At 44.3% G+C, this 27,568-nt stretch overlaps 1 protein-coding gene across 2 annotated transcripts in view; it reads right to left on the bottom strand.

Annotated features, from left to right (window-relative positions):
• Window positions 1-537: 537 nt before the first annotated feature.
• The window catches only part of SLC35D1 (solute carrier family 35 member D1), a 43,090-nt gene continuing 16,059 nt past the window's right edge, over window positions 538-27,568 (bottom strand). The window contains exons 9-12 of one of the 2 annotated variants that reach the window (XM_040978397.1): window positions 21,061-21,128; window positions 19,869-19,947; window positions 16,131-16,213; window positions 538-3,075 (exon numbers count right to left, since the gene is read on the bottom strand). In XM_040978397.1, the coding sequence (XP_040834331.1) occupies window positions 2,967-3,075; window positions 16,131-16,213; window positions 19,869-19,947; window positions 21,061-21,128 (339 nt within the window). In that variant the 3' untranslated portion in view covers window positions 538-2,966. The remainder of the gene's footprint in view (window positions 3,076-16,130; window positions 16,214-19,868; window positions 19,948-21,060; window positions 21,129-27,568) is intronic. The other variant, XM_040978398.1, reaches the window with a different exon arrangement.

The following is a 27,568-nucleotide window of genomic DNA, read 5'->3' as shown; positions in this document are numbered from 1 at the left end:
CATGAAAGAGTGATGGCAGCCACACTGCTGAGTGCTTACTATGTACTAAGTATCGTGCTAAGCAGTTCTATATCCATTATCTTATTTATCTGGAGTATCTTCTCCTCTGAGAGGGACAAATAAGTTACAAATTTGTCCTTTGGAGGAACCAAGATCACAGTTACCAGCAAGGATATGTGCAATTCCCAGAATTTTAAGAGCTGCAGCACTCAGCTCAGAGCTATCTGACTAAACAATTTGAGTTACAAGTCTTCCGAGATTAAAAATCTGCATTCTCAGGACCAGCACAATGGCCTAGTGGCTAAGGTCCTAGCCTTGCATGTGCCGGGATCCCATATGGTCGCCGGTTCTAATCCCAATGACCCTGCTTCCCATCCAGCTCCCTGTCTGTGACCTGGGAAAGCAGTTGAGGACAGCCCAAAGCCTTGGCACCCTGCACCCACGTGGGAGACCCGGAAAAGGCTCTTGGCTCCTGGTTTTAGATTGGCTCAGCTCTGGTCGTTGCAGTTACTTGGAGAGTGAACTAGCAGATAGAAGATCTTTACCTCCTTCTCTCTGTATATTTGCATTTCCGTTAAAAACAAAGTTATTTTGTTTTTATATCTACATTCCCTCTGTGCTTGAGGCACCATGAGAATCAGTGATACCAGGACACTGGCAGCTCTTACACATCACCTTTCCTGTGCCTCCTTTCTGTCCTTTAGGACCCAGGCCACCACCCCTGGCCAGAGAACTACATGGCACTTGAGCATAAGGATGATGCCAATTCATCTGTTTCCCCAAGCTTAGCAAAATGCCTGGCATGCATACAACAGCTGCTCATTAAAGCTCTGCACACTGAATGAGGCTGTAGGAATGAAAGCAGAGGCAGGCCCAAGCCCTAGGTACCATGCCAGACTGATCCAATGGGAAGAAACCATCATTCTTTCCAAACCTTCCCCTGGTTCCTGAAACAACAGGCTCACAGAAAATGTGCTCACGCACACTGCAAGCAGAAGCCTAGAAATGATGGATTCCCAAAGCCAACAGCCGCAAGGGCAACTAAAACTCATGTGACAAGCTGGCAACATACAGTCTATCCAGCAAGGGTTATTTTAATCTGTCTGGCATCACCAAAAGAAGACTGGCCAATGGAGACTTAAGTTTCATTAATTCAAAGAGGAAGAGCCAGTACTCACAAAATTTGGCTTTTAGAGTTCCCACATAGCTCATCTGTCTCATGGGAAAATTAAGCATTTAACTCTAGTCTACCTCTTTTTTTCTCCAAGGAGATATAGTTGAAAGATCAAAGAATTTTTGCCAAGATACCAACATTGGGGCAAAATTTAGATATTCTAGTAGGCTTCAGAATACCTAGTAGTATAGTAATTATTTGCAGGCCTGCAAATAATTGGAAATATAAATTCTAGAAATAGTTGGCCAATCTACTTAACAATCTGCAACTTGGCTAGGCTGTACTCCCTTATCTTAGGATGTTGGTGGTAGCTGAAGGAAGAACCCAAGAATCAGAATATGTACAGGGCAGAGGCTACAAGTTGCTATCTGGCTCGGAAAGGTCAGACCAGGCCAACGTCCTTGAGGTGTATACACCTGTCACCTACATTTCATGAAGCTGTATTTGTCGGGATTTTCTCAAATAAACCTGGGGCCGTGGCAGATCTCCAAGGGAACTCAACTGCTAAAAGCCTGGATGGGCTCTTCACCAACGCCTCTTACACAGATCCACAGGCCTTGCGGGTTAAGACAGGGAGGATTCTACAGCAAAAGTTATTTCTAATGTCAAAGCTCCCTCCCTTGTGCATGTGACAGAGGATCAGAATGGTTAAAACTAGCTCTCACTGCGCACTTTCACCGCACCTAGGCAAAGATCGGGCAGCGGCAAGCAACACAGACAGAAATGCAAATCAAACGAGGTCAGTCTGCAAGGGGGCTGAACGCTTCAGGAGAGAGGAGGACCTTTCTGTCACCCTGGCCTGTAAAGCTTCCTGACCCCTTGTGAAGGGAAGGGCAGTTAAACAAACAACAGCATGGTTCAGTGGCAAGTACGTGGGTTCTAACTTTTTGACACATAACTGACACATAATTTTCTCTGAGGCTTATTTTCTCATTGGTAAAAGACAGGCAATAAGACACAACCTATTTCTGGTCACAAGGTCTCCTGCAGGGACTGACAGAGCGAACCTTGTCTTACCTATGGCCACAATGGCAGCAGTGACATCCTGTAGCCACCTTGCAAGACATCCTGTAACCCTACTACTTATACTTAGCACAATGCCTAGCACATACATAATGCACTAATAAGTCAGATAAATAAAAACTGAGCGAAAGGCCTACTTCCTCCACTAATGCACAGCAAAAAGGGAATAACACGTTTTCCAGGAATGCACTCTGTCCCTTGGGTTCCCAGGGAAGCCAACATGCATAGCAATACACTCTAAAGCCCACTTTTTTTTTTCTCAGTGCTGAAGCTGTTGCCTTTGGCAGCCACAGTGATGATGTCATGATGACAAAGAAGCCATAAGAAATGAAGTTCAGAGAAGAGAAATTTCATAAATGTGGCTTCATTTTCAGCAGAAGAAAGGCTATGTCTCCAGATGCAGCAACGATCTCAATGAGGAGGCTCCAACTGGAGCACATAAAAATATGCAGCCCTCAGGGACACCTGGATATCAAAGTATGAAATAAAATACTTTCAAAACACTGATGTTTCACTGTCAGAAGAAAAATAAATTAAAAAGCCCAGTATATTTTCTAGTATGATATAAATTAAGTCAAACAACATATTTAAAATAGAGTCAATTTTAAGTTTCTCTCATAAAAATTTAAAAGGCAGCAATCAATCTCAGATTGTACAAGTGCAAAGGGACAATACTTTCTCCTTTATCAAGACATCTCAGTTCTTGTGTGGGAATTGCAGTGTCGGCGCTCATCCAGTCTTGCGCCTGTGTGGCTGAGCGATCCTCATGTCACACTGCGCCTTTCCCCTTGACATCCAGCTTGCTGCTGGCTTCTGATTGCTTGCTTAGCTGCTCTTCAGTGAAAGTGATGTAGGAATACACCAGGCTCCCAGCAATGCTGCAAGGCAGAAAACCTCCATTAGAGAGAGGAAGGGAAGGCTTTAGGATGAACATTCGACAAAAGTTAATCCCAAAACTTACACAAACAAAATCATGAGATAAAGGGTCTAATGCCCCCAGAAGGGACTCATACAAGTTCTTCCAATGGGATTATTTAATATGAAGTGAAAACAGCTGACATCATGGGCCCAGCGGCATGGCCTAGCGGCTAAAGTCCTCGCCTTGAAAGTGTGATATGGGTGCCGGTTCTATCCCGGCAGCTCCACTTCCCATCCAGCTTCCTGCTTGTGGCCTGGGAAAGCAGTCAGGGACGGCCCAAAGCTTTAGGACCCTGCACCCGTGTGAGATACCCGGAAGAAGTTCCTGGATCCTGGTTTCGGATCAGCATAGCATCAGCCTTTGTGCTCACTTGGGGAGTGAATCATCGGATGGAAGATCTTCCTCTCTATCTTCCTCCTCTCTGTATATCTGACTTTCCAATACATAAATAAATATTAAAAAAAAAAAACCAAAAAAACAGCTGACATCTTAAATGAGAAAAACATGACAAATATTAAGCATTGTCTAACCCCATCTTATTTAAATGGACACGTATATGTGCATCAATCAGAATCAAAATTGGCAAAAATCTAGAAGGAGCACAGCAAGACTATCAACAGTGATTACATGTGAATGGGGAGACAACTTCTTTTATTTGGTGAATTGTAATTGTATTTTTGCATTTCCAAAAGTAAGCAGTCAAGAGAAGAGTTTCTAAAGGAAACATTCCAACTAGTGAGTGACCCACAGACCCTGAGGTTCAGAGCTGGCTTGTCTCTGGCCACACACGAGTTCATCATGGGGCAGAGCTCAGCACCTGTGCCTTTAGCCTTGGACAGTCAGTGGCCAGTACCTCTCACATCCTATCATATACATCACCACAAATGCTCATTTTGGGGGCAGTGGTTATCCTGTTAACATACTGTGGTGATCTTTAACCCACCTAGAACTCACGGGCTCTTGCCTAATCACTAGACTGCATTAAGGTGTAAGAGTTCCCAGAACCCTGATCTGCCGCGCCCTGCTCCACGGAGATGGCTTCCGAGGCCTCTCGCGTGCCGCCAGTCGCCTGGGTGCCTGGTCTGGGCTCTGTTTTGGATTTTTCTTGCCCTGAGTTTAGCCCTCATCTTCTGCCTGTTTGCGTCATCAACTTGCTACTTACCTCAAGTTTGTTCTGCTTTCTTCTGGGCTTGGACATCCTCACTCCTCTCCCACCATGAAGGAGGTGAGAACTGCCTCATAACTGCACTACAATATGTTATGCATTCCCTGAGACTCTAGTCAAACCTTTACAAGGCCTTCTCCAATCTAACCTTCCTCACCAGATTCTTCCTCATCTTCATCTCAATCTCACAGCGCTTAGTAATCAGTCATTATTTATTCAAGTTTACTATGTGTCAAGCATGTTACATACGCATCTCCTGTCACTGCAATAAACAAGATCCCTTCAAATTGCCTATTTTACAGATGAGGAAATCGAGTCGTAAAGCCATCACTTGTCCAAGATCACAAAGCTTCCTAGTAAGACACAGGTCAATCTTTCTTCATCGCAATGGCTGCATCCCCAGTGGGCCCTACTTCACCTGCTATTGTGGTCATGTGTCCTTACTCTGCCTCTATTACCCTGCAAATTTTCCACAACTTTGTTCTTTTACCTCCACAGGATTTCTTGTGCAGGGCCAGGTACACTGCAGCAACACACTCACTGGGGAATGCATAATCCCTGACAAGCTCACCCCAAAAAAAGGGTCCTCATGAACTAATTCTTACGCCAATGTTCAATGAACTTCATCTTTTCCTTTGCCTGATAGCTCTTTTCCATTTAGTCTTTTTGGAGTTCCAGATGCTTCCAGAAATTCATTGCCTCAATCTGATGACTTCTCTGGTAGTTAGGCTGGTTACTCCAGAGGATGTGTTCTTGAAACCTTCCTGACTAAAGTTAAACACTCCTTGAAGCTCCCATGTAAACCCAATTTCCCTTTGCCCCAATGACAAAGCAGAAGGGCTGCTGCTGCCTGCTTACACCCTCTCCTTTAGCTTCTCCCTCCCACAATAATATAACATACCACAGTGTCTCCTTCTTGTCAACACAACATTTCATGTTCATCTTAAGCCTATCTCACCTACAGATAAATAATGGAGAAATATGGACTAGAAGATGACAAAGAAGGGGCCAGCATTGTGGCGCAGTGGTCTAAACTGCCACCGATAATGTTGGCATTCCACCCTGGAGCACTTGCTGGAGTCCCAGCTGCTCTGTTTCCAATGTGCTCCCTGCCAGTGTGCCTGGGCAGGCAGCAGAGGATGGCTGAAGTGCATGGCATCCTTCCACCCAGATGGGAGACCTAGATGGAATTCCTGGTTCCTGGCTTCAGCCAAACCCAGCCCCCAACCATCACACATATTTGGGGAATAAACCGGCAAATGGAATTTCTCTCTCACCCTATACTGCTCTGCCTTTTAAATAAATAAAATCTTTAAGAATAATGACAAAGAATACCCTGGAGTTTATTCCAAGCTTAGTTTTTCAGATGATCCTAGACACAATCTTAATGTAGTCAGCATAAAAACAACAACAAAAATGGAATCTAGTTAGCTAGAGTTCAAGTCCTGAATATACCACCAACTATGAAATCCTAAGAAAATTAAGTACTCTCTCTGAGATTTCATTTCTGTACTAAATCCTACAATAACATTATCACTGGGGCCATTATTGTGGCACAGTAGGGTAAAGCTGCTGCCTCCAACACAGCGTCCAACAACAGCATCCCTTATGGGGGCTGGTTCATGTCTCAACTGCTCTGCTTGTGACCCAGCTCCCTGCTCTATGGGCCTGGAAAAGCAGCACAAGACAGCCCAAGTGTTTGGGGCTCCATACTCATGCGGGAGGTCAAGAAGAAGCGCCAGACACTGCAAAGCTATCTGGGGAGTTAATCAGCCAATGGACTCTCTCTCGCTCTCCTTCTGTCTTCCATGCTCTATTTGAGAATCTTTCAAATAACAAACCTTTAAATCTATCCCCACCCATCTTGTCAACCCAGACACTCACAAACCAAAGAAGAGTGAGCAAGACTGTTAACAAAAGACAGAATGTTACAACAATGAATGCCTTAGTCTGTTCATGTTGCTAAAACAAAATTAACTAAACCAGGTGGGTTTTTAATAACAGAAATGTGTAGTCTATAGTTGGGAAGACCTAAGGTCAATGCAGATCTGGGGCCTGCTGAGGTGTTCTTACTTGTTCATGGGTAGACATTTCATTGTGCCCTCAAATCAAGGAAGGGCTAGGGGATCTCTCTGGGATCCCTTTTATAAGCATACTAACCCATTCTCGATAGCTCCAGTCTCATCACCCAATCATCTCCCCAAAGCACTACTTCTTGTGGCAGGGATGAGCTAGGGTGAGAGAGCTGGGCCTACGTGGCCCATATCAGTATCCAACAGGGCAAGCTAGGTCCCCTGCCTGGGCTAGAGGGCCAGCACCTTGGGCCTTGCCAGATCAGGCCACTGTACCCACTAGCATGCACAAGAGCCAGAGCTAGGGGTGGGGCAGGTGGAGCTGGGTATAGGGAAGGGCTGACATCTAAAACGTATTGCCATGAGCCCACCCAGGATAGTCCAGCACACCTGCCAGTGTGGGCAAGAGCTGGTGATGGTAATGGGCCAAGCAGGAAGGCCAAGAGCCATTGTGCTGGGACTCCTAGCCCAGGCAGCGGCACCCACTATGGGGAGGTACCCATTGATGACTTTTGATGTCAGCAAGCAGCCTGTATTTTCATCTCATGACATCCTCAGATACATCAGAATCCTGAACCTATGGGTGTGTGGTCTGGCCTCAGCACACATGTTGCATGATTGGGCCACCATGGTTGATGACTCATGTGCAAAGGTGAAGAATGTACTCAGGTGCACACAAAAGGAAAGACAGCCTACCCAGCCAAAAACCTCAGAAGCCAACAATTTCTCAGAGTATTAAAGATAATGTAGGGGGAAAAAAAAGCCATTGGCACTGAACAGAAATTCTATGGTTCAGGAAACGTGCCTATTAGATGGGACAGAGAGATTTCTGAACCTGGGATAGGCAAGACCCATGCCCCCAAATCAGCAGGAAGTAAACATAGAGGATGTCTTGAATCTATAATCCTCACCAACTCTCAAAGTTAAGGACTGAAAATCTGAGGAGGGAATTAAATGGGACAGTTAGGTAGCTATTGTGGGGTCAGGAACCGGAAGCCAGATCTCCATGGCTCTATGTAATTCCCACCCACCTATCTACCAATCAAATGACCTCCCTCCCAGAAAGTACCTCCCCCACCAGGAACAGGGCAATATCAGGTAACCACTTCCTTTCCCAAGGACATACGCAGTCCATCAATGCATAGGGGCCTCTGTCTCTTCCCAGGGACTGACAAAGGCAGAAAGCAAATAGCTGGTCCCTTCTCCAACTCCAAGCAGCCTGATATGGAGGGAGGCATTTTCTACTCCAGGGAGAGACAGGGAATCAAGTCCAGGCTTTTCTACCAGGCCTAAAAGGTGAAAACCAGTACCGGACACAACCCCAAGGTTCCAGTGCCCAAATGAATGTCCAAAGATAGAACCTTTGGGGTCATGAGAGTTCCCCACTGGGGCAAGGATTTTACGAAGTTTTCATGGTAGCTTTAAACCCCACCACCTAAAACAATGCATGATGAGTGAAAGGCACCTGCCAAGTATCTGCTTAGGAATAAATTCATCCTCCTGGCTAGCTCAGAAATTCTCTGAAGACAGAAACTAGTACAGAGTTTTACTTTGCACTATGCAATCTTCCTCTAGCATAGTCAGGACAATTACTGGAAAACTAAAGGGGAAAAATGTTAAAATAAATACTTTTTCATCACTTAGTGTTTAGTGTTAATTTCTTTGGAAGAAGGACTTTAAATGATTAAAAAGAGTATATTTTTTTTCATGCCTGCTACCGTTAACACCTGAAACTACTTATATATGTCCATTACTTGTTCCCTTTCATCTGTGTTCTTTTTCTCTTTTTTTCTTCTTAAAAGCCCATAAACATTGGAAGAGGACTCCCATCAGAACTAAAAATAGAACACATTTTATTCATTTCCCACACATGAAAAAGGTTTGCTCAAACTGCTAAGTCTCCCTAAAAATAACCTCACACCTACTGCCCACCTGACACATTCCCTCCAGGACCCTCAGAACCAGGTCAGAGCGGCTTAGTGGCAGAAGGTGGAACTAGAAATATGCAACTCTAGTTCAGGACCCAGGTTCTATACACGTGACAAAACAGCTCAGGGAAAATAAGTCATAGCTAGCGTGTGGCGCCATCAGAAACAGAATGCAAATTTTGCTACATTCCACTTCAGTTCTCATTCGTCATGAATCATGATGTAACTAAGGAGCTTGTGGGCCTATTCAAAAGTACAAGTTATTCCTATAAGATCTCAAACACAGAATCCCATAAATAACCTGGACGATGTTATACCAAGAGCAACTAACTGATAATCCAAAACCTGTCCTCTCTCTCTTCAAATGAGACAACCGCTGAGTCAAGACAAAGCTAAACCCTCCTTTCTGGAGAAGGCTGGAGACAGAAGAGTCACAGCTAGAATAGAATTATTCTGGAGAGAAACAGTCTGGAGCTGAGAATCACACACTTCTAAGGAAACAGGCAAAGTCTGTCGCAACGAGGGATCGTGGGTTCAGGAACTGGGTGGAGGTCGCTAAACCATAGGCCTCAGGAACCAACTCCACAACCCCATACTCTGAGCTGCACCATATCTCCACCCAGAGACCGTACACACCTGGCCTGACCACACAGACCATAGTCAAAAACAGTTTTTGCTACACCACTTAAGAGTTTGCAATCAATGTGGTGACATCATTATAAAGGAATATGAAAATTAAAATCATTCATCTGTTCATCATTTACTAATCAGCTCTGTGACATGGAATGAAGAATTAGCAGCTGGGTAATACAGACATGCTTCTTAACTTTTCTGTGAAAGGGATTATTCACAGTACCTCTCTCCTGGGACAACAGAAACATGAAGCATACAGCATTTATTACAGTGCTCTGCACAAGTAAACAAAAGATACTGGGTGGCATGTTCTTATTTTTACTTATGAATACTTATTATTGACAAGGCACTGGTTTAGATGGCCACAAATATAAATAAGAACCTTAAGTGCTCAAATAGCCAAGAATCTAAATGAGAATGAACACATATATGATTTACCACGCTAGGTTATACTTATCTGGCCAATTACTTAAGGATAGTGCATTAATGGTGAGAACTTGGGCTTAAATTCCAGCCTGACCTGTTTACAATACCAGAGCCATGACGTGTTAGCTGTGTGACACTGGCAGCTCTATGTGAGAGAATCACCATGTTTTTCGAGGGCAGAATAACTGGCATAGGAAAACAGGCTCAATAAATAACTTTAGAACACATTCAAATTACTCAACCTCTCTCAACCTCAGCCTGAACAGTCATAAAACTGTGATTATAACAAAAGCTACACAGCTGACATTAGGAATTATGAAAATCAACAGAAAAAGAATATTTTCAACAAAAGGTAATAGCATAAGTAACTGTCATAAAACACATTTCATAAAAGACCCTTCATTCTTATTTTACAACTTATATAAAAACTTAAGCAGTGCAGCTGGCACAGCTCCAAGAGTGGTGACATCAGCATCAGGAAAGGCAACATGACTCAGGCCTCTGCTACAGGCCTGGCCAGGAGCTGGATGGAGGCTCGGGAGCATGCGCTGTCTCAGTGCTGCTTGCTCCCCACCTTCTCTGCTACCTTTTTGGCCTGGCTGAGCTGCTCAGGAATCAGCTACTGGAAAAAGGCCTTCAGGGGAACTGGAGAAAGACAAGCAGCGAACAGATCCTTCATGGCAAAAAGCCTCCTTAAATCAGAGTTGGGTACAACCTGAGTAGCAGGCTCCTGCTTCCTGCACTTGAACTCTATCCAAAAAGACTGTTGGAACTTTGTTAAAGCAACAAAGAAATTAGGCAGGGAGTTAGATGTGTCCACACTGAATCACAGGCTCTTTGAAGGATATAGTTCAGAGGGAGACTTCCGTCGAAGCTCAGTCTGCCAAAAGTTGACAGACATCATTTCCAAGCAAAGTGAAATCTATAGTCAGACACTCATGAATCTTTTTGCACTAAAAAGGGCATGGGGATGCGAATCCTGCTTACTGTCCAGTGGAGGAAGATCAAAGAAGTATAAACAAAATGATAATCTTCATCTTACCAAAAAAAGAAGTAGGAAGAAAATGAGAAATTACACTTTCCAATCAAAAATTGAAATGTACACTGTAATGAAACCACACTTGAGTAATGATGCCTGGATTCTAATCCCAAACTCTGCAAATAACCTGAATGCTAACTGTATTCTACATGTGTGATAAGTTAGGGATTAAAATAGATGATATATAAATTAAAATATGAGAAAATCAGAAATCATTAAAATATGCAAAAAGGAATGATATAAAACAAAGCTCTGGAAGAATTTTACAGACGCTGATCTTGACATGCTACTGTTTCACATGCTGTAATATTCCAAATACTCAGGCTACCAGAAGGTTGTCTTATTTTCTAAATAGTCTACAACCATTCAAGGAACTCAAACAACGAGATGGAAGAAAATCCAATTGGAAGATGGGCAACAGATCTACTATTTTACTTAAGTACACACACACACACACACACACACACACGCAAGCTCTCATTGCTGATTTACTTCAAAATCTCCCAACATCAGCCTCAAGGTGAGAACAACGCTGGAGCAGGGAATACAGTCTAGGTTTCCAATGTGGGTGGCAAGAGCCCAAATACCTGAGTGGGGTCTGAACTGGCAGAAAACTGGAATCAGTTACCAGAGCTGAGAATCAAATCCAGACATGCCATGGTGGACATCTGCTCCCCGGGTAACAAGTCTAAGTAAACACCTCTCAAAGGAAGATATACAAATGGCCAACAGGTACCTGAAAAAATGCTCGACACCTCCAACTACCAGGAAATGAAAATCAAACCACAATGAGATGTCACATCACTCCAGTTAGATTAGTTATTACCAAAAAGGCAAATGATACCAAGAGCTTGCAAAGGTGTGGATGAAAGGGAAGCTGTTGCATAGCTGTTTTTTTTTTCTTTCCCTTTCAGTTCTTTTCTTCTTATTCTGTTGATCTGCTAGTGGGGAAGAGAAGTGGACTACTCCTTGCTATCAAACTACTTCAGCTCCTGGAGATAGGGAATGGTCATTTGATACCATCTTAGAGTCCCGATGTGGGGAGGAATGTTCCAAGGGTGTTACATGAGTGGTTTTGATAGTTCTCAGACGCTGTCGGCTTTGTTGCACTGGGGTTAAGAAAATCTTTCAAAGGTCTATTGGCTGACCAAGATCACTTCAGTGTGCATCCATAGACTTAGACTCTGCTGCAAAGCTCGATCAGGAGAGTTGACCAACCTATTTTGCTTTCCATCCTCAAATGAGGCACATGACATCCTCTGTTGGCCTACATGAGCTGACTATCACATCAACCATGTGCATCTAGGCACGCTATGCACTGCACAGGCTTCAGCAACTGAGGAGGCCCAGCCCCAATATACTCTTTTCAAGGTTACACCGTGTAACACTCTGATTTTCCCCTTGACTTGGATTTAAGATCAGTGACCCAGTTGGGGAGTCCCCCAAGAAGCCTCACCTGGAGTAACCTGACTTAACTCTTGTGTGTGCCAGCTGGTGCAGGGTTATGCTCAGTCCATCTCCTGCACCAGCCAACATACATACTGTTGGATACAGCTGCATAGTCAGTTCTGCCCTCAGCTCCATCTCATGCAAACTGACAGCCTGCCACAGGCTCAGTCCTCACACACACACACCAGTGGGTGCCATGGCTCTGGCTATCACGCTCACCAGCAAGAGCTGCAGTGAACATGACAGCAGTGCCATGCCCACAGCCAGCCCCCAATCTTGCCAAGGGTACTACAGTCCAGCCCTACATGATTTGTAACAAGTCTTGCTACCTGGTCCTGCTGCCTAGCCTGCTGGTGAGTATCCATTTTGGCTCTCTCACTTGTCAGTGGATATGGTGGCCTAGCTGAGTCTGGTTCACCTCCAGACCCAGCCCAAATGCCGGCTGACGGGTGCTGCATTCCTGCACAGACTGGACAACCCTCAGTCCCAGCTCTTGTGCTCACTGTGGAAGCAGCATCTCAGCAGTGGAATCCCCTCCCAGGCTTGTACCCAGTCTTGGGACTTGTATGTACCAGCAGGTGTTGTGACCCAGACTGAGATGACCCATCCCCCAGTCTCAGCATTAGTCAACAGGTGCTGCAGCCCAGCTTGACCTACTTCCAGCCCCAGCCCTCATATGAACTGGCAGATGTTATGGTCCAATCTGGCCTGGCCTATATCCCATCCTGGCTCTTGCTTGTCTCAGTGTATACTATGGACTGGCCCAGCCCAGCCTTACCCCCAGACCTAGTCCACACATGCTGACATGTGCTGCCCCTAGTCTCAGCTTCTGTACTCATCAGTGAGAGCTATGGCCTCGCAAGGGAGTTCCCCAAGTTCCCCTCCAAGTTCACTTCTGGTCCCAGATCTTACAAGTGTTGACCTGACGCAGCTTCTCCCCACTCCTAGCATTCACCAGCAAGTACTGTCATCCAGCCTGGCTGGCCCACACATTCTGGTCCTTACTGGCAGATACCATAGCCTAGTCCAATGAGGCCCACTCCCAATTCTGGCTTCTATGTGAACCAGGTGCTGCAGCCTAGCCTGGCCTGTCCTATATCCATTCTGGCTCTCACAAATGCCACAAGGTGCTGAAGCCTAGCCCAGTCTGGTCCACTGTCAGACCCAGCCCACATGCATGCCAGCAACAGGTGCTCAAGTCTTACCCAGCCTGTCTGCCCACAGCCTCAGCTCTCACACTCACCAGTGGGCGCTACCAGGCCAGTTCCCCACCCAGATCTTGTACATGTTGGTGGGTGCTTTGACCCATTTTGGCATAGCCCACCTGCAGTTTCAGCTCTTGGTGGCACATATTGCAGCCTAGCCTAGCTCAGCTGGGCACAGTCCCTACCGCATCCTGGCTCTCACCAACCCCATGTTCACTGCCTTCCCCCATACATCTCTAAAAAAACAGACAGTTATGCTGGCACACTGGTATAATAAACACAAATTTGGCATTAATCAGGCCCAGAATGCTCATCAGCTATTGGCTACCTTTCTCCCAGCTATAACACTTTGCTAGGAACAAGGCAACCTAGGCAGTTGCCTAGAGCTGGGGTGTGCCACAATGTTGATACGAATGTCAGTTAGTATAACTGTTGCAGAAAGCAGTGTGGAGGTGTCAGAAACACACACACACACACACACACACACACACACAGAGCTATCACATGCTCCAGCAATCATACTACTGGATGCATATCCAAGCGAAATGAAATCACTGTGTTAAATGAGAATTATCTGCACCCACATGATTATGGAAGCTATAAGCTTCACAATAGCTAAGAAAGGGAAACAACTTAAATGCTTATCAACTGCTGAATGTATAAAGAAAACGTAGCACAGGAGTCAGTGCAGGGCCATGGCAAGCTCATCCTCTGCCTGTAGTAACAGTATCCCATATGGGTACAGGTTCATGTCCCAGCTGCTCCATTTCCAACCCAGCTCCTTGTTTATGGCCTGGGAAAGCAGCAGAGGATGGCTCAAATCCTTGAGTCCCTGCACCTATGTGGGAAACCTGGAAGAAACTCCTGACTTTGGATCAGTCCAGCTCTGGCCATTGTGGCCATTTGGGGAGTGAACCAGTGGATGAAAGACATCTCTCCCAGTAAATCTTTCAAATAAAAACAATTAAAAAAAAAAAAAAAAAAGATGTGGCCCAGTGCAGTAGCCTAGTGTATAAGGTCCTCACCTTGCACATGCTAGGATCTCATATGGGCACCAATTCGTGTCCTGCCTGCTCCACTTCCCATCCAGCTCCCTGCTTGTGGTCTGGGAAAGCAGCTGAGGATGGCCCAAAGCCTTGATACCCTGCACCTGCATGGGACACCCAGAAGAGGCTCCAGGCTCCTGGCTTCAGTTTGGCTCAGCTCCAACCGTTGCAGCCACTTGGGGAATGAACCAGTGGATGGAAGATCATTTTTCTCTCTGTCCTCCTCTCTGTGTATCTGATTTTCCAGTAAAATAAGTAAATCTTAAAAAAAGAAAATGTAGCACACACATACCATTGTATATTGGTTAGCTCCAAAAAACAATATCCCTGTCATCTACAATAATATAGATGAAATTGGAGGTCATTACACTAAACGAAACAAGCATAGAATGACAATTATTGTATGATTTTGCTCATAACTGTAATCTAAACAAAAAGATCTTACAGAAGCTTAGAACAGAATAGTGGTTACCAAAGGTTGGGGAGAGCAGAAAGGGGTAAGAGGAAAAAATGATTAAAGGATATTAAGGATTTTTTTTTGCCACAAAAAGATGATAAATTATTGGTGAGATACAGATCTGGTGTAAGACTTAGTTCACTGGCATGGAAGGCAAAGTTACAGACAGAGAGAGGGTAAGAGAGACCTTTTTGTCCTCTGGTTCATTCCCCAAATGGCAGGAGCAGTCAGGGGTGAAGCCAGGGGCTTCCCCCAGGCCTTCCACATGGTGACAAGGGCCAGGCATTGGGCTCATCCTCTACTGATTTTCCAGAACCACTAGTAGTGAGCTGGATTGGGAGTAGTGCAGAGGGACTCAGCTTAGTATCCAAATGGGGCCTGGCATTGCAGATGACAGTTCAACCCACTATGCCACAATGCTAGCCCCAAGAAAATATTTTTACCCTGATTTGAACATCATACATGCAGAAAAACATTATGTAATATTTATAAATAGTCTTTATGAATGTTAGAAAATTCTAAAAGCTTACAATGCAAAAAAATACATCTGGCTTTTTAAAATTTCTTTCACAGCTTCACCTGAAATATGCTAGGTACAAATAAACTTGCAAATATTGAAGGTATATCATTTACCAAGTTTGGGTATATAAACAACACCTGTGATATTGTCACCACATCTTGCATCACTTCTAAAAGTTCTTAACCATTTTCAGGTTCTGTCTTAACTGCACTGTTAACTGCAAGTACTGATACACAGTTGATTTGTTCAACTTCTTCACCCTATATAACGTTATTACTATTGAACAACTCCTGTCCTCCCCGGCTTGCAATGCCCTGGCCATAACTCAAAATGTTATGACTGAAAAGAATCTCTCATGCAATACAGGTTACCCCCTTCATTAATAAAGTAGCAATTCTAAACAAAGGTAGTGATAGGTCTAAGGCCAGACAGCAATAGTTGTGACATAGTTATTCTTTAGCCCTGAACTTCCTGAGAACATGGCACTGCCATTTGGTATAATAATTAAATGACTGTTCTTTGAAGGCCGACTCAAAGAGAGTTCAACTTGCACAAAAAGTTCCCCAAACACACTATGTATCTTATGGGTCCATTTTATCTCTCTTTCTTAAAAAAATACCTTATGTAGAGTCACTGAGTATCTGTGCCTACGAGGCATTTCAAAGATGATGGAGTTCACAAGTCGGCAACCTGACAGATCAGGACGGGTGTCTGGCCCCAGAGTCAGGGTGCCTCCATCCTTTACCAAAACACCCATGTTGAACGCCTGCTTGTGGTTTCTGAGCCCAGCTTCCGACTCCCGCAGGCTCTGGGAACCAGAGGTCATGGATCAAGTGACTTCCAATCAGCCAGTGGGAGAACCTGCTTGAATTCTCAGCACTTAGCTTCAGCCCCAACTGTTGTAAACATTTGGGACGTAAACTAACAGATGGAAACATGTGATCTAACCATCTTCCTGTACTCTCTTAAATGAGTAAGTAATTAGAGAAGTAAATAATTTAACTGTACTATAACATTACAGTCTAAATTCTACTGGTCAACATAGTTGTATATGAATAAAAAAATCTTACTTACCTTATATTTAAGCCAATGAAGTTTGTCCATGTGAAAATATAATCGCCACCAAAGACCATTCCAATATAAGTTATTAATATATTCTAAGATAAAAAAAAAGGAATACACTGTAACACGTTTAACCGAGCTTTCAAAATGTAAATGTAGAAGTCCAGTTGCCTAATGGATAAGTTATCGTCCTCCAAATACAAACACATGCTCATCCCTGTAGTGACTTAAATATCTATCCTTAAAATACAAAAATAAAAACTTATTACTGGGCCCGGCGCGGTGGCGCAAGTGGTTAAAGGTCCTCGCCTTGCACGCCCGGGATCCCATATGGGCGCCGGTTCTAATCCTGGCAGCCCCGCTTCCCTTCCAGCTCCCTGCCTGTGGCCTGGGAAAGCAGTCGAGGACGGCCCAAAGCTTTGGGAACCTGCACCCGCGTGGGAGACCCGGAAGAGGCTCCTGGCTTCGGATCGGCATAGTATCGGCCCGTTGCGCTCACTTGGGGAGTGAATCATCGGACGGAAGATCTTCCTCTCTGTCTCTCCTCTCTGTATATCCGCCTTTCCAATGAAAAAATAATAAAATAAATCTTTAAAAAAAAAAAAAAAAAAAAAAAAAACTTATTACTGCCAGCAACATCCCTAAAATGAGGGCAGTAAGAGCAATTTGGTAGGAGAAATCAATGCTGTTCACCTGTTTCCAATCTATTTCTCTAAAAGACCAATGCTTTTGCAATTATTGGGGAAAAAAAGGCTAGCCAGATTATCAAACTTTCCCAAAGAAGCACTGCTGTTTCCAGGGCAGAAAACAAAGTCACACTCAGCAGTCGTAGGAGGTCAGCTTCTTCCTCCGCTGAGATAACCGTTGGCTTGTGAGAGAGGAAGGGAAAGCCGTGTGTATGACAGCATCTTCCCTTCCTCTTTTCAAAAAGGAAACAAGGCTTTGCCACCATGAAGACTGCTTTTAGAGGCATCTTCCACTTTCTTAAGAAACACATGGGAAGACCTCTCAAAACAGTACACACCAAATCACCTCTCCCAACACCACCAGGCAAAACACCTGCTGGCTCCATCCAACCATCCTCAAACAAAACAAAAGTGAAAAACAATTTTCCAGTTATCATTCGGTTCCTCCCCAATCTCTTCAAGTTTATTATAGTGGCTTCCCGTCTGCTGTTATAACTGCCATGAATTGCAAATGTCAGGAACGTTTTTAGTAACCTGATCTCTCCTAGATCAGGCTTATGAGACAGAAAAAGTGAAGTGCTATAGTGTTTTTAAAGGCCAACAACAAATTTCGAAAGTATTTTTATACCAGAGTGTCCTTGAAGAGCATTCAAGATGGTGACAGTCTACTTGGGTCCTAAGCTAGGGGAGTCAGGTTGCCTTAGAGCAGATTTTCTTAGTATTTGAAGGGAAAATTCATGTAACCACAAATCAGGCCAGTGGGTAATACTGGAAAATTAAGTGGCAAGATCTTTCTGTGCATTCAGGGATCCCGGGAGAAGGTGATTAGTTTATATGATTTGCCCAGTGATTGGAAAGAAAAGGGACACAGAGTCCAGAGCTTGCTGCAAACCAGAAGAACGGGGCTGGCATTATAATAGTACAGTGGGTTAAGCTGCTATCTGCAGCATTAACATCCCATGTATCCCAGCTGCTCCACTTCCAATCCAGCTCCCTGATGATGAGCCAGGGCAAGCAGAGCAAGATGACACAAGCACTGGGACCCCTGCAGCCACAAGGAAGACCAGGGTGAAGCCCCTAGCTCTGGCCTGGCCCAGCCTTGGTCACTGTGGCCATTTAGAGAATGAATCAGTAGACAGAAGACTCCTCTCTCCTCTTTGAAATTCCACCTTTCAAATAAACAAATCTTAAAAGACAAACTGTACATATAAACTAGATCATCTTTAGCAAGATTTACTAATCAGGAAAAGCCAGTATCATCTCCCAAATACACAAATACAGGGTACCAGGAAGCCTAGAAGACTGTCCTGGTATCCCAAAACTAACTGCAAATCTTACATTTGCCTACACTTAGACACCTGTGTAAAATGCAGATTTCCAGGCTATATTCTAGAAATTCTGATTCAATGTATCTGGCACCAGCCTAGAATTTCCACGTTTACGTAATTTTCCTAAGTGATTTTCTCACCACTCCAGAGGGGCCCTTAGGCCTGGAAGGAGGTTGCACGTTCCTGAGTGGGTTGTGACTGGGAGGCTAAGGCAGAAGCTCCACTGTAGCCCAGGAGGCCCCAGTGGCACCCATGTGTCTGAAAGTGCCAGCCCATCCTTCATCCAACAGAGACCCCACGCGGCAGTGAGGAGCAAAAGCAGCAATGAACTGATCAAACAATCCAGTCACTCCTCTCCCTCCAGAGTCTAAGTCATGGAGCTCTTGGACAATCAGGAAGAGGAACATACATCAAAAGAAAAGCAGAGATTTTATGTTGATGAAAACACAACAGTGTTAGTATCCCATGCTGAAAATGACACAGTACACTGAGAAATTCCAAGCAAAAAGGTTTAGTTGTTAAAATTAAACATGGACTTCCGTGTACCATTTTTCTCCGTGGCTAAAAACATGGCACCACTTTCCCTATCTCTCAAGTTCTCACTGCCATTAGTGTGAAAATGTGAGCCATCTATTTTGTTCTTGAAGCATTCACTCTGCAACATCAAAACTGAGATGAGAGCTAATCTGGGGGACGGGGTGGCTCCAGCGGTCTCAGCCAGCTCAAGTCTTTGAAGGCAGAGTGAGTATCTCAGGCTTTCTGGGGAAATTCACACAATTCAGTGGCTATAGTTTAATTTAGGATTCCATTCACACTAAATACTCCACTTCCCTGACCTGAAGTCATAGACTTGATTTAACCCAATCTAGTTTCTAAAATTAGTGAGATAGGTACCACTCCAGTGGGGGTAGAGGGAGAAATCTGGAAAACCAACAAGCACATTGTCTCTGGCACCAGAAAGGAAGTCATAGGGCATCTTCCCTGACCCGCTGCTATCCCCAAGATCAAGGACCCATCTCTCTCTCTGGATGTTTCTACAAAGCAAGTCCACTTTGCTAAGTCATTAGAAACTCAGATGTACTGTGGCCTCACACAGGAGGCCTCAGACTTCACCCAGCAACTTTAGCTCAGTATTCCAATGATCCTGGCTCCATTGCTACTTCCTAGCAAGGAAATGACATGATGAGGAGGAAATGACAGACCCAGGCTTTAAAAGTGGGCCATTCAAGTATGGTTATCATCTTAGAATTGCATAAACAAAATGCATTAAGTCTGTTATTTTTATATTAATACTTTGAAAAGGAAAAATAAACTAAAATGAGCCATTGTAGATTTGGCTTAGACCTAGAAAAACTGCCTTGAATAGGTTCTGGCAGACATCCTCTGCTCACACACCAGTCAGAACTCAGCAAGGCAGAGAACAGAAGGGACCTTCCCAGACCTTAAACAGATGGGTCCCTCAGTACCAAGTGACCCTCGGTCCCCGCAGAAACTGGTCTCATTCTCTTTCTTCCTCTACTCTAAGATAACACAGTGTTCTTTTCCTTTAGAGTTAAGTTGCGTGAAAGCAAACATTAGGTCTAGTCTGAGGTTTTAAACAGAGTTTTGAAAACTGTCACCAAGCCATCATTGGAAATTGGCCAAACCATCATGATTATGGGACTTCAGGCCCCAGCCAAATTATAGAACAATTTTCAAATAAAGCATTTTTCAAAGTCAGAACTTGTTCAGCTCACCTTAATACAGCCAACTATTGTAGTTGTAAGAGCAGAATTATACTGCGTACAGAGCACTATGGAGTACATCAAGATAAACCTGGAATGAAGAAGAAAACAGGACATTTTAAAAAGATCTAGTTACTTTCTCCAGCTCCAGCCAAAAGAAACAAACGGCACGGCCCAGGCGAGTGCGCCCTGGCCACTGACCAGGTGGGAGCCTTTCCTCCACCCCGCTCACTTAGGCGGAATCTTCCATTTTTTTTTTTTTTTTAATTTTACTAACAAGAAACACATGTCCACAGCAGGTGTTCTGCCCTGCTGTCTTCACCAAAATTCTAAAAGTGTCATCTACAATCAATGCATGCTCTTTAAATATCTGCTTCCTACAAATCTACCTAAGCCAGATGCACATCAGAGACCTCAGAGATGCTCGTTCAGTTGTTCATAATCAATGAGGGCAGTATGACATCGGGCCAGGAAGAAGGCAAGAAAGATCCTTCAGGACAAAGGGAAAAAAAAATTACAGCTGTTTTAAGCAAAGATGCAAGTTGACAACTGAGTAGCAGCAGGTGTGATCCCTTCAGACTGGCTAACGCCCTGCATCTGAAGCACCAGGTCAGCTTATGTGGAAGCAGCCACTCCGTGCCAGACTCAGTCGCAAGTAGCACTAACTCACTTGCTGAGGAAAAATAGAAAAACATCATGGAGGTGAGTAAAGGCATGTCTGTAGATTTCCTCTTGCCTCTGACATAGTCTCGGCTAAGACAAAAAAAAAAATCCTCTTCCAAGACGAAGTCAAACATCCTCAAGTAGAAATGTGGCCAGTTGCTGTCACCTACTGATTGTGCAAACTTAGACAATTAAGTTCTGAGTTTGCTTTCTCATAGGAAAGAGGGCAATAGTAACTGTCAAGTTATCAAGGTGGAGGGAAAAAAGCGCAGAATAATGCACAGTGAAATATAACCTTGAGTGTTGCACAGTAGGTACTCAGGTAAGCAATGGCTTGTCCCAGTCTAAGCATGCCGTTGACATCGGATAGATAACCTCGACAAGGCTGCTGCCACCTGAATCAGCAGGTTTAATTCTCTTGATTATCCTAATCTAACAGACTCAAGAGAGCATTGAGAAACGAGGCACAAGGATCTAGAGGAAATTTCTCAGCTCTGTTTCTCTACACAGCTTATCTATTAACAAGGCAGCAAAGGCTCACCCCATCACACAGGAGAGGGCAAACTGCAGAAGAAACAGAGCATCGGCCCAGCCTTCAAACTCCATTGCCTGCAAGACACAAAAAAGCATCCGATTTTAGAGCAGGCCCTCGATATCAGCTGCACCACACACTCTCAGGAATTATTTCTTTGTATCTGCACACACACACGCAGACAGACACACACACACACACACACACACACACACACACACACACACACACACACGACATCCCCAACTCCCAATCCCGAGGCATGCATTTCCCTGCATCACTCCAATGACACTCTGCAATGTCAAATATATGCCACTGAACCAATGAGCAGCTCCAGGAGGGTGTTTTTTCCTTTCCAGAATGAGTGTGGAGAAAACAAAAGCAAAATCTGCCCAAACGCAGCAGCTCTCTCAGAAGGCTGATAATGTGCTGGCATGAAAGGAGTTCTCAATTATTCACACGTGCATTCTCTATGACTAAATCCAGCTGAAGGATTGGGCAGAATCACTGCTTTAAAACAGCAATTGAACTCCTTGAAAAGCAAGCAGTGCATGTGTTGGAGTCAGAGAGGAAGTTCATTGTATTCCTTGCTTTTTAAATCCAAAAGCAAAAAAAAAAAAAAAAAAAAGGAATGAAAAGGTGCACTAATATGTCTCATCCAAGAGGGAACATTTCTCTCTCAAATACATAGTTTCTTATATAATATAAACTTTATAAGCAAATGTGAAAAACATCCCACCATTTCTCTCCTGCTAACCTGTCCAGCTTTAAGTCTTGTGCCTGCATGCCTTTGCCCCTGTGCGTCCTTGTCATCTCTGCCCACCCATCCAATGAAACTTGAGGTCTCTATGCCATGCCTTCCCCAGTGAAGTGCTCCTCTCCCAGTGCCTCCAGGACTCTGGCCTCTCTGAACCGTGTTATCTTCCTACAACCAAGTCCATAGATGGGATGTCCCAGTGGGGAGGCCCTTCTACACATTACTTCTAATGTGTTGTGTCTCTAACAGCACTTTATACACAGAAGACATCCTATTTGTTGTGAGAATACATAAAACCCAGCAATTTTTAGTGGAAAGTTCCATTAATACTGAGAACTGGAAAACCACATCATCACATCATCACCATTACAATCATCACAAGCAAATTCTCTCACACAAAGGCAAACACGCAGAGTACTCTCCAGTCCCTTCCCCACTGCTACTCAGCAACCTCTATCTACTTTCTATTACTATTTATATATAAATAAATAATTTTTTAAAAAAGAACTAATTCAATTTTTCTTAAGTTATTCAAAACCAGTTGAGAGGGAATCCTCCCAGACTCTTTTTTTTTTTAAGCCCTAGTATTACCTTAATTCCCAAACCAGGAAAATTATATGCACACAGTTGAACCTTTTCTAAAACTCATGAAGTACAAGTCACAGGTTCAATCATGCTTTTCCCAAATACATATGTTAAAGTCTTTTTATCTTGGGAAAATTAATATCAAAATGTCCATACTATTCAAAATAAATTACAGATTCAATGGGTCCCCTTCAAACTATCAAGGGCATTCTTCTCAGATCTAGCCAAAAATGATTCTAAAATTCATATGCAAACGCAATAGACCCTAAGAATAGTCAAAGCAATACTAAACAACATAAACAAAATCATAGGCACCATAATACTACCTTTCCAGATATAAGGGAGGGGTGTTAAAACAGCCTGCAACTAACACAAAAATAGAAATGCAGACTCATGGAACAGCATAGAAAGCCCTCTCAATAAGAACTGCAGGCAAACTGGGATCAGGGACTCACTCTAGCTAGTACGACTTCACTTAAGTAACTGCATGTGATTTATATTTCTAACTGCGGTCACAGAGTGAGGTACGAGGTGTTAAGACTTAACATATGTGGACGTGGCACAATGGCTCAGTGGCTAAATCCTCTTCTTGCATGTGCCAGGATCCCATATGGGTGCCAGTTTGTGTCCCAACTGCTCCATGTTCCCATTCAGCTCCTTGCTAACAGTCGGGGAAAATACTAGAGAACAGCCCAAAGCCGTGGGACCCAGCACCCACATGGGAGACCAAAGGAGCTTCTGGCTTAACATTGGCTCAGCTTCAGTTGTTGTGGCCACATTTTGGCACATCGTGCCAATCCTCTACTCCGTGTTGTCCCTTATGAGTTCTAGTTCTAGTCCAGGCTACTCCAGTCTGATCCAGCTATCTGCTTAAGTCTGAAAAACTTGCAGAGGATGAGTCAAGTTTTTGGAACCCTGTATCCATGTGAGAAGCTGTGTGTCTCAGCCTCACACAAGCTCTGGCCATTTGGGGAGTGAAGCAGCAGATGGAAGATCTCTCTCTGTGTGAAACAGAGAAAGAAAGAAATGACGAGAAGGAAAGAAGGAAGCAAGGAAGGAAGGGAGGGAGGGAGGAAGGGAGGAAAGGAGGGCGGTGTCTTTTAAATAAAAATAAATAAATCTTAGGGGGAAAAAAAGGTAACACTGAAGATTGCTAAGTTCTCTTAGGCCCAGTATGATAGCACAGCAGCTACAGTCCTCACCTTAAGCGCTCAAGGAATCCCATATGGGCGCTGGTTCTAATCCCGGAAGCCCCACTTCCCTCCAAACTCCCTGCTAGTGGCCTGGGAAAGCAGCTGAGGATGGCCCAAAGCCATCTTCATGGGAGACCTGCACCCATGTGGGAGACCAAGAAGAAGCTCCTGGCTCCTGGCTTTTGATTGGCTCAGCTCCAGCCATTGCAGCCGCTTCAGGAGTGAGCCATCAGATGCTTCAGGAGTGAGCCATTAGACGGAAGATCTTCCTCTGTCTCTCCTCCTCTCTGTATATCTGCTTTTCCAATAATAATAATAATAATAATAAAAACAAAATTACTATGTTCTCTTGATGAAAGTACCTGTTTATTGTCGTGAAATGTCCTTCTTTACAGTATAGTTTCCTTTATGTTTATGCTACTTAAAGTTTGCTGCACTCTTATGTGCTTTAGAAATTTCATAAAACTTGCATAAAAACTTTTAGGTTCTCTTCCCCTACCAGAGACTATGGCTACACATGTCTGATCTCTTGATTTTGTCTCACAAGTCACTGAATTCTGATCCCCTGTTTTGTTTTTCTCTACATTGATCTTAGATATTTTCTGTTACTATCATCAATACATTAACAATCTCCAGTGTTTAATCTTCAAATCCTTTCAGCTTTATTTTGCAACTCAGATATTACATTTTTCATCCCCTAAAGTTTGAACTGGGTTTTTTTTTAATGGCTTTCTAGTCTCAGCCTTTGTTATTCTGTATATATAATTGATCCTCCAGCAGAGCTTAAGGTGGGACGGTAAATCCTGTCCTGTTCTACAATGGCTAGGAATTGAAAAGACCATTCAATACCTGATTTGAATTATATATTTATCTCAAATGATGCTTCCTCTATGAAATTTTGCACATCCAGGATACTAAATGCTCTTTTTATCAGGTAAGTGACTTAGTGTATGTACAGCTGTGCCTAACTGTATGCTTTGCTCATTAAATTAGCTTGAAAAGCAGAGACTTTATTTTACCAACATAAAACATATCACAGGAGTCTCAAATCTAATCATTTTGCTCCAACTCTAACTCATTCTCCTTTTCTGGCTAAGCTATTTTTTCCCTCAGAGTTACTGAGACAAGAAGCAAGCTGCTGCATTGCACTGTGAGACTCAGGACCTTCCTTTCTAGCTCTGTAAGAAAACAATCATGGCAATGTGTGAGGGCAACAACAAGGCAGAGCCTGCAGGTTGTTAACAGAATTAGAAAGATACTGATACCATGGCTAAGGGAATCTGCTTAACCAATGGACAGCAACTAGTATGTATAACCATTACTTTTTAATTGTGACCTAAGAGTGGAAAATAATCAGAATTATTGGGCAAAGACCTCAATTTTAAGCCTCTCCATAACTTCAGTGCCTTTCTCCCTATAGCTTAAAATATCTGCTAAGTGGTTTAAGATCTTTTTTTAAGCCAGAATTACAGTGAGAGACAGAGAGGCAGAGAGAGATCTTTCACCCACTGACTGGTTCATCCCCCCGGAAGGGCTGCAACAACCAGGGCTGGGCAGGCTAATGTCAGAAGCCAGGAATTCATTGTGGTATCCCAGGTGAGTGCAGGGCCCAGGCTCTTTAAGTTCTATCCCACTGCTTTTTCCAGACCACTACAGGAAGCTGAATCAAAAGTGAAGCAGTCAAAACACAAATCAGAGACCAGATAAGATAAAGGCAAAGTAGGCAGCAGTTTTACCTGATGCAACACAATGCCCATCCCTTCTTTGCTTCCAGTGCATGATTGTGGCATCTATTAACTCCCAACCGTATGCCAAGCTCCGTGTCAAGCCTTGGAGAACTATGCTGAAGGAAGTATAGTCAAACTTGCTGGTAATGGAGGTGTGAGCTATGGCAATGCAAAAATCTTGCCTTGTGCTTGTGAAACACTTTGTTGTTTAGCAAGTGCTCTGTGCTCACCAGGTCATATGCGTCTTATGACAATTATGTGAGATGCAAAGGCCATCTTAATAACCCAGGAAGACAAAATAACATGCATGAAACCATATGTGAAACATCTTTCCAACTCTGAACAACATAAAAAGAGTTGTTGAGAAAGAAATGAAGAGAAAAGAAAGTCATAAAAAAAGCTTTGCAATTGAAAACTATAATATCTAAACTGAAGATTTTCATTGTATCCAGAATATGTGACTTGCTTTAGATCACACAGCTAATAAATGGTAAGCCTGAGTTTACATACTCTAAGCTCAAGACTCTCTATACCAAACATTATGTTTTATTTTTTAAAATTCTGGGCTATTCCAAGCTGGGTCAGAGCAACCACTGGCATGCGCAAGATATGTGCTTGAAAATAGGCCTGGTTGGGGAGCTAAAGGGATGCCCTGGCTGGGGAGTGGTTCCCACTGGTGAGTGCAAGGGCCAAGGTGGGAGCTGTGCTCTGGATTGCACATGGCTGCAGTCTCCCTCGGCATGGGTGTGGACTGGGTCTGGGCTGTGCTAGACTGGGCTGGACTCCAGCACCCATTGGTGATCGTCAGAACCACGATAGGAGTAGGATGGGCCAGGTTAGGTCCTGTCCCTACTGAGCCATATGTGAGCTGTGTCTGGGCTGTAGCACCCAATAGTAAAAACTGGAAAGGAAAGGTCATCATTTCTGCTAGGACGGAAGGTGGACTAAGTTGGGCTTGCCCACGGATCCACTGATGGGCGCGAGATCTGGCATTTGGAGAGGTTCTGATGGAGGAGCTTGGCAACTGCTCTGCTGGAACACATTCCCTGCAGTTGAGTGCAAGAACCAAGACAGGGAACAGCCCAGACCAGGACAGAGAACAGTATCCACCAGCATACATTTGGCTCAGATCTGGGGCAAGCCAGGCTAGGCCAGTTCATATCACCCACCAGCAAATCTGAGAACCAGACTGGCATGTGGTCAGGTAAGTCGGGCTGCAATACCAGCCAGCTTACATTAGGGCCGGGACTGGTGGCTGCCTGGGCTGGGCTAGTCTGTAGCCCCCACCACTGTGAGCTGGAACTGGGGGCAGTGCCTGGCCTGGCCAGGCTACAGCACCCATTGGCAAATGCTGAAGTGAGGCGGGTCATGCCTGATTGGGCTACAGTACTCAACCAGCACATGTGAGACAGGGGGATATGAAATGAACACAGTGGAGGGGGGGCAGCACTGTGGGGCTCCCCTGCTGGACCACTATTCCTACTGGTGAACATGAGAGCTGGGATTAGGGGCAGACCAGGCTAGACAGGGCTACAACACCTGTTGGCCTCCTGTGAGCTTGATCAGGAGAAAGCCAGACTGGGTTGACTGTTCCTACCAGTGCATGCATAAGCAGAATGGGTGTAAACTGGTTAGGCTTTGATGCAACATCAGTTGATAGAGGCTAGCACGGGAGGGTGGAGGGGGGACAATTCTGTCAAGTTTAACTGCAGAAGCGCCTGGAGAATGAAATGGGCACCTCCCTTTTGGGTTGCCACTCCAATTGGTGAGCATGAGAACCAGAACTAGGGCAGACATGGCTAAGAGTGGCATCCTCAGGCAGGTGTGTGGACTGGATAGTGGGGTCTGTTGAGCTGAACTAGGCTTCAACACCCATTGGCATGTACAATAGCTAAATGGGATGTGGGACAGACTGGACCGGTCTACTGTACACATTAGCAAGCATGGGAACCAGGGCAAGGGGCGGACTTGGTGGGGGTTTTGGGAGTCACCCCAACTAGGCTGCAGCTCCCACTAGTTTACATGGCCAAGTATGTGGTGTGTAGGACTGGGCTAGACTGGAACACCCAACACCCATTGGTTTGTGTAGAGGACAGGGCTGGAGACAGAACTGATCTAGCAGTAACAACCACCAGTGGGTACGTAAACTGATTGGGGTGACAGACTGTGCCAGACACTCTATCAGCAAGCACACACAAGAATCAAATCTGGGATCACCTCAGGTGATGTTTCTTTGAGTATCCTCCCAATTGAAC

This window comes from Ochotona curzoniae, unplaced genomic scaffold (genome assembly GCF_017591425.1).
Source record: "Ochotona curzoniae isolate NIBS_2020 unplaced genomic scaffold, NIBS_Ocur_1.0 contig_291, whole genome shotgun sequence".
NCBI classification, from domain to species: domain Eukaryota; kingdom Metazoa; phylum Chordata; class Mammalia; order Lagomorpha; family Ochotonidae; genus Ochotona; species Ochotona curzoniae.
This window is presented reverse-complemented; position numbering and strand designations above follow the sequence as displayed.